Genomic DNA, 7777 nt, shown 5'->3' with positions numbered 1-7777 from the left:
TGCTGACCTTCACTCACAGGTCAGCATGCAGTGCACACAGTGTGGACAGAAGACAAACGGGTACATGAGGGATGACAGGGGACTTTTTTTATTGGACTTGTAGCTCTCTTTTAGGGCTTTGGAGGCACTTTACTGCAAAATCTTTTAGTTTTGTCGGGGTTTTCTGTATATATACTGTTTTAGAACTCTTTTTATGTTACTTAGTCTTTTAAACTCTTTAGTTGTTCCTGGCCCAGCCTGGTTTTACAATGTTATTTTATTGTAAATTAATTATTTTTTTGAACTCCTTGAGATTTCAGAGATTATGAGATTATTTTTAGGTGTGATCCACCTAGTCAAAATGGTCTGCTTCTCCTTTCTCTTTTATAAGACCTACTTCCCTCAACCAGGGTCAACGACACCAAGGACAAAGACCAGCAACACCTTGTTCAGATGTGTGTACAAGCGGGTGTAGGGGAACTTTGAACCAGTATGATGGTGGGGATGTGATCGCAACGAGCTCCAATGAGAAGGGAAAATGTACTACAGCAGAAAATCTCATTTTCTAACATCTTTCCAAAAGCTAGCCTTACCACTGCCAACAACTGGAAAGATCAAATGGATGAAGCAAACAAAATCATGCCACGTTCCTAGGTACTAGGTGTAAGTACCACTAAGCCTGTAAGCTTGGAAGCTTGCAAGCCTGTGAGGCTGAGCTGGTGAGGTTTTACAGGGCGCAAAGTACAAGGCATCACTGGACAAGATAAAAAGAGATCTGTTAGATCCACTACTGAAGCCACAGAGAAAGCCACCAGGTAGGTTTGGATTAAGAAGACAGATTAAGCGCCTTTAGGCAGCTGTTGTTGTGATTTGATGTGAAATAAATAAAACTGAATTGAATCCATTGATACCTGCTGCTGGGACATAAGCTGGGGTCTGATTAGCTCCAGAAGATGGCCTGGAAAAAGTCTGATGCTGAAAGACTGCATTACTCCAGGTTACATCACTCATCATGCATCTTTGTGTATCTGTGAGATAAACCCTTCTTCCTCCATGCAAGCTTGATTGCACATTTGTAAATGCATGCAGTTCATGTTTTGTTTACCATCATCATGATATTGAGTGAGTGGACTAATCTGAACTAAATCTGCATTAGAAAACTTGTATTAGGTTATGTTTCTGGTATATTGCACTGTCACTTTTATTTATTTATTTATTTTTGTCACTGTGAGAGGACACAAATTATTCATCCGTTGCTTTATCAGTTTAATAATGCAGCAACTGAGGAATTTGTACAAGACACAAAAGCTGTCTCCTGTTATATCAAGCTAAGCGACATTGACAGTACATTTACAATATGAATGTGAATAGAAGACGGCATCCTTATCAGTGTTACTAGAAGCCTTGAAATATTGCAGTTTGATTATAAAGTAACTGTCTGTGTCTTGTGTGAACTATTTTTTTGGTAGCTGTAAAAGATTTTAAATCTGTCAATAATAAACTGCTCGGCTTATTTACTTCGCCAGCCTTCTGCCCAGTTGTGTAATATGGCACCAGACTAATTAATAATAATACTGACTTTGACCTGCCATAAAACAACAGGTCACAGCTCATCGTATTACTCCACTTTCTCATTCTATGAATGCTGAGCTCTTTATAGCTGATTAATAGTACAACTATGAAAATCAATACTTCTCTCTGATGTTGGGTCCTTGGATAAATACTTGCTTAACATTAGCAGCATACTGTAATATGAAGCGGATTTTCTGTTTTGCAACACTGTAAAGGTAATATAAACAAGGACAGATCTTATCTTCGTGCATGCTATGTAAAATCTGCATGTTCTTCTTGTAACAAAGTAGTCATTCTCTTGGATATCTTTCTTTCATTTTCAGAGGTTGTTACTGCCAGAAATTGCAGTATGTTGAGGAGAGAGGGCAAACAGATAAGGGGGAAACCACACATCTCCACAGGAAACAGGTTAGTTGTTGGTCTAATAAGAGGACTTGGTCAAGATGGATTCATTGGATAAGTTGGATAGGTCAGTAAAACATACTGACTTGAGTCCCATTAGGCGATCTGGCGGAGATGCAAGTCTATGATTAAGAGCTAGTCTATTTGTAAGCGATAGAATCACATCAAATATGTTGCAATATATTTATGTTTTAGGTCTTGCCAAGTCACGCACCAGTTACATCAGTTGAGTTATGGAGCTTCTTATTTCAACTTGCTGATTTGCAGTTACACAACAAGGTTGTTGTCTGTTACATTCTGCTATAAAGCCATGCTATGAAAGGTGTCTCTAAAGAGAGGTACACAGTTTGTTGGCTTTGCAACTAATGGTACAGCTACACTCCTGTGTAAAAAGCCCTAACATGACTGCCGTTCAATGCATTCATCACAAATTAGACCCTGCAGTCGATGCTGTAAAACATGCTCGAGAAGCCATTTTTACATATTTGCTGATGAAACTCAGAAAGTCCACATAATAATGAATAAATGGGCTTGCAGGTGTGGGTAAAAGAGGGCCACATGCCCCAGATCACCCCTCCACAGGAAGCAGAAAAAATAAATCATCAAAACAGACGATACAAGTACACCCTTAGTGCTTACATAGGAATTAAGTACCAGCCAGGTGCTGCTAATCAAATGCATTTGATTAACCGAAATATCAGCAATTGTGGCCACCTCCATAAAAGCAGAGGTTCTGGCAGTTTGCTGGTGTGAAGCATTCAGGTGTGTTTTAATGCAATGCCAAAGAGGAAAAACATCAGAAATGATATTACAGAAGCAATTGTGCTGCCCATCAATCTGGGAAGGGTTAGAAGGCCATTTCCAATTCATCATTCTACAGTGAGAAAAATTATTCACCAATGCAAAACATTCAAGACAGCTGCCAGTCTTCCCAAAAGTGGACATCCCAGCAAATTCACCCCAAGGTCAGAAATAATATGCAGTGAAATTGCAAAAAAACCCCAAGAGCTACATCTCAGACAGAACAGGCCTCAGTTAGAAATATTGAATGTTACATTTTATGAAGGTAAAGTTAGACAAACACAAGAAATGTGTCTGTTTGGAATGCTTACTAAGAAAAAGCCTCTCCCAAAAGAAGATGGGAGCACAGCTTGGATTTACATAGTTGGATCTCGACAAACCATAAAACTTTGGAATTAGAAGAATTATGAATTATGTACTATGGACAAAATGCATCATACTACAGCTGATGAAAACCAATCACAGGATATAAGCAAAAACACCTCATACCAAATGTGAAGCGCTGTGGTGAAGGAGTAGGTTTGTTTTGCAGCCACAGGACCTGAGCACATGCAGTCATGAAGCTGACCATGACCTCTTTTGTTTACCTGCATTGAAGATTCAAATGTGAAGCCACCTGACAGGGAAATTATGTTATACAACAGGAAAATGATCTCAAGCACAGATGCTGCAATGAGACCTTGAGTGCATAAACAAAGACCTCCAAACCTCAATGAACGAAAGCAATGTTAGAACAAAAAGTGGACCAAAATTGCTTTAAAATCATGTGAGAGACCAATAAAGTCATATATAAAAGCAATAAGAAACCACCATGAGCTATGGGGGAGTTCACACACTTATCTAGAGTGTAATTTATTAGCAAAAAACAAATATTAAAAGCAAACAAACAACTGATCGAGTAGTTTTTTTCTATTTAAATGTGAATTTTTAATTTAAAAGCTCCTTAAATTTACATGGAATCTCTTGACACTTTAAGACATTATGTATTTTATATTTTTTTTTTTCTTCAGTGAATATTAACTTCAACCTTGCTTTACATGCAGCAGTAATAGCGTTAATTATAACAATGTTTGAAATAAGTATGATGACAGTTCTTGTGATTTCGAGAGTCTGCCTCTGTGTGTGTAACTGTGCTACTGCTATAGATAATGAATGTGCATATGTTGATTCCTGCAGTGACTACTGTTCCTCTGCCAATAAAAGCGATCACAGGCTGCTACGCACGGACTGGAACCAATAAGTGTTTTAATGTTAGTTTTACTTGACTTGTTTATGAGGCTCATTTTTAAATCAGTGATCATGTACAGAAACAATCATCTCAAAGATGGACAGATTAGAACAGGATCTGAAAAGGATCTTTTTTTTTCTTTTTTTTAACAAAAGCACTGACCTCTTTTCCTTTGAGACGTATCATCTGTTTACTATTATATAAACTATAATGATCCCAGATACCCACTCAGCAGCAGCAGCAGCAGCAGTTCCTGTGCTACTATATGGAACAGCTTGCAGAGCTGGTGATCAAGCATCGTGATTAAGCACCAACTGCGAGGAAACTCTCCGTGCATTCAGTCCAATTCAGCTCACTGATTACACTCATCAGGGCCCCGTATGCTGCAGGGTTTTGAAAGAGCACCAACTGCTGTTTGAAATACAGATTTTTGTCAAAATTATTTAATTATCAGACATATGGGCTGCAATAAAAAGAGTGCTGCTTTAAAAAACAGAGAAGTTGGGCAAATTGGTACATCAAATAAAATAACACACTTCTACATCGACCTCTCTGCATTCTGTCTGTAAAATTATTTTTCTATTTAAGTGTCAGTTGAGTTTACAGGTAGCTGGCTTGCTTGCAGTACCATTCAGGGCCTGTGGGTGTCGCTGTGGAACACCACACAACACAAAGTGTAGACGAAGGAATCGGTTTCATAACAAAACGTCACATCCTCTGACCGCTAACAAAGGTAATTCATTTTTGTTTTGCAAAGGTTTCCCCAGTGTTTCTAAAATGTATACATCTTTTGTCAGCAAGAATGAATAAATATTATAATAAATGAGCTGTCAGCTGTATATTGAGACTATCTCGCATAGTTGTTAGCTCAGCTGGCACGCTCTGTACCCGGCATGACTCTTCAAATGAAAATGCTCGGGTCAGTGCAAGAAGGGTTGTATTTTGACATGGTCAAATAAATGCCGTCAGTCATACAAGCAGCCCCTGTGAAGATGTAACGAACATGTTTATTTACAGTGCTGAAATAAAAAGCTTTGAGTAATAACAGGCTGCTTTCAAAGATGCTATCTACAAATAGTCGTCAACAGTGTCAGGTAATCGAGTTGGCTCTTGCTTTCCCCCTATGAAACATATGGCAGCAGCTGTACAGAGAGGCCATTAAGTTCCGATAAAAAGCCTCTGTTATGCATGCAAAGATAGGATGAGTGACATTAACCAAAGGAGCATGAAGCAGTGGAGTCAGAGCTGGAAGATGATGGTACAAAATGAGATGAAAGATTTAAAGTGTGTCAGTTTAGAAATAATAAAGGTAGATGAATCAATACAGGTTGTGCTTTAGAAATATCCCCCAGCTCTGCGTGTCTGGACCTTGGTTTTATTCGCTTAGAATTTCTGGAGTTAGAAAAAACATTAATGTTGTTCTGTTGTCATGATGGGCAAAACCTCACAGAGCAAGGGTGACCACAAGCGTTAAATAAATGTAAGGATTGGTCTGTGTGCTCTGGTTACTTATGTAGTTTCTTTTCCTCCTTGTGTTTAGGGGATTGGTGTTAGGAATTTGCATCAATGCTGCGTTCGATCGCGACATTCCTGTGCCTCCGGTGCCAACCTGTCACAGCTCTACCTTTAAACCTCAGATCACGTGCGACACATAGTGTAGCAGAGAACCAGCAGACTGTAGAAGCTCTTTATGATCTATCTGTGGACATCCAGAAGGTCCGGAAACTTAAAGGATGGGTGCTGCTTCAGAGTCCAGCCTATACAAAAGAAGTAGCTGAACTCCTAAAGAACATGGGGGCCTCGGGCCCCATCATTGCTCATATTTTAACAAGTCATCCTGAGGCTGTCCTCTGTAATCCTGAGCAGATTTACACTCAGAAAGAGCTGTGGATGTCTGTGTGTCCAAACCAGAGGGAGCTGGTTGGTGTCATTGAGAAATTCCCAGCCTCATTTTTCACCTCCTCCAGTCACCATGACAACCAGCGAAACAACATCTCCTACTTCCAGAGTTTAAACCTGAACAAACGAGTCATCACCAAACTCATGGCCAGCGCTCCTCAAAGCTTCAGCCGGCCAGTAGAGCAGAACGAGCTGATGGTCCACACTCTCCAACATGCCTACCAGGAACTTGGAGGGGAGGAAGCTAACATGAAAATCTGGCTTCAGAAGTTGCTGAGTCAGAACCCGTTTGTTCTTCTCAAGCCTCCAGAGGTGCTGAGGGAGAACTTCCTTTTTCTGAGAGACAAGGGCTTCAGCACACCCCAGCTGCTCCACCTGCTGTCCAGGCTGAAGGGCTTTGTGGCTGAGCTGAACCCAGACAGTATGCGTCACACTCTGCTGTACTCTCAAGACACCATTGGGTGCTCTGAGACAGAGCTGCGGGGCATCATCCTCAGGTGCCCAGCTCTTCTGTACTACCCTGAATCTACTCTGGCTGAACGTTTTGAGGGTCTTCTCAGTGCTGGGATCAGCATGTGTCAAATCACAGCGACTCCAACTGTCCTAGAACTAACTACGCAAATAGTAAATTATCGCATCCAGCAACTGAAGGCTCGAGGTTATGACATAAGGACAGGTAGTCTGGAGGTGCTAAATGGCACTAAGAAGGACTTTGAGATGAGCTTTGGAAAACTACAGCTCCGTAGGGAGAGACCACTTTTTAATCCTGTCGCCCCTTTAAAGGCGGATGATTGACACGGGTTGTATGGACGAACACTAACTGGATCCATGTCGTTCTTATGGGTATTTGTACTTTGTAAAAGATTAACGTGTCTTAATTACAAATGTGCTTTCACTTCCACTTACATTATAATCATATGTTTGAATTTATTGCTTTAGTTAAATTGGATTAACTACAATGATGCCATTTAATCTGTACAGTGAATTTTGCCTGTGAAGATGCCTTAAATTTGAATCTGAATACTCTGGAAAACAATCTATTAAAGACTTGCTTCATAATTTATTTATTTTTTACTTGTATGTTTAAAACTGGGTTTTAAAAACAGCTGAAGGTACAATGCAGAGACTGTTTCATAGCCTTTCTCTTGCCAAACTCTCCAACCTCGTGGGATGTAATGTAATTAAAATCCAGTTAACAAGCTATGGTGTGAAGTGTTGTGAATGTTTTTTTGTCAATCTATTTAGGCTGTGTGAATTTTTCCCAATTGTAAAAAAAAAAAAAAAAAAGAAGTAAAATTTTCACTTGTAGTTCAGACCAAAGAGAAGTGTGATTGCACCCCAACATTCAGTTTTTACAAGTCTGAGGTGTTACAAAGAAAAAGCAGTGCACTTTCATGTAGGTGTAAATTCACACTGGAAGAGATGAGAGTGGCTATGTGCTGATTTATCAGACTGATATCAGAAAGTGAGACAAATGCAATGGCATCTTAATGTGTCAGTTTTTAGTGAAGATGCAGTCCCTTGTCAAAAAAAACTCCTTACAATAACGTCACATAAAACTCTGCATGACATGACAGCTCGGTGACAGACGTGCTGATTGGTCTATCAGATGTATCATGGAGAACAAACAAGGCCTTTCTAACCATTTTATTTACTGTCTGTGCAAGTGTCTCATTTTCACACAATGTTCTTGGCTGCACAACTGTTACCCTCAGGGATGAAATCTAACTGCGCCTCCGATTTTTATTGTTACTCTACAGATGGAGACACTTTATTAGAAGCTATTTCACTTCTAAAATGTCACTTCATTATCATTTCAAATGAATTCAAATGCACCCACGCAAGATAAAAAAAAAAAAAAAAAAAGGAACAAAAGTGATGTGCCTTTGATTTCGG

At 39.6% G+C, this 7777-nt stretch overlaps 1 protein-coding gene across 1 annotated transcript; it reads left to right on the top strand.

The window, feature by feature from the left end:
* Positions 1–479: 479 nt before the first annotated feature.
* mterf2 (mitochondrial transcription termination factor 2) lies at positions 480–7082 on the top strand. The gene is made up of 4 exons (XM_004570798.3): positions 480–794; positions 1875–1959; positions 4608–4715; positions 5523–7082. Exon 4 carries the CDS (start codon positions 5549–5551, stop codon positions 6674–6676), a length of 1128 nt encoding a protein of 375 aa, XP_004570855.1. The 5' UTR covers positions 480–794; positions 1875–1959; positions 4608–4715; positions 5523–5548; the 3' UTR covers positions 6677–7082.
* Positions 7083–7777: the final 695 nt, after the last annotated feature.

The sequence above is a fragment of the Maylandia zebra genome, linkage group LG7 (genome assembly GCF_041146795.1).
Source record: "Maylandia zebra isolate NMK-2024a linkage group LG7, Mzebra_GT3a, whole genome shotgun sequence".
NCBI lineage: Eukaryota > Metazoa > Chordata > Actinopteri > Cichliformes > Cichlidae > Maylandia > Maylandia zebra.
Note: the sequence above shows the minus strand (reverse complement) of the source record. Positions and strands in the feature narration are given on the sequence as shown.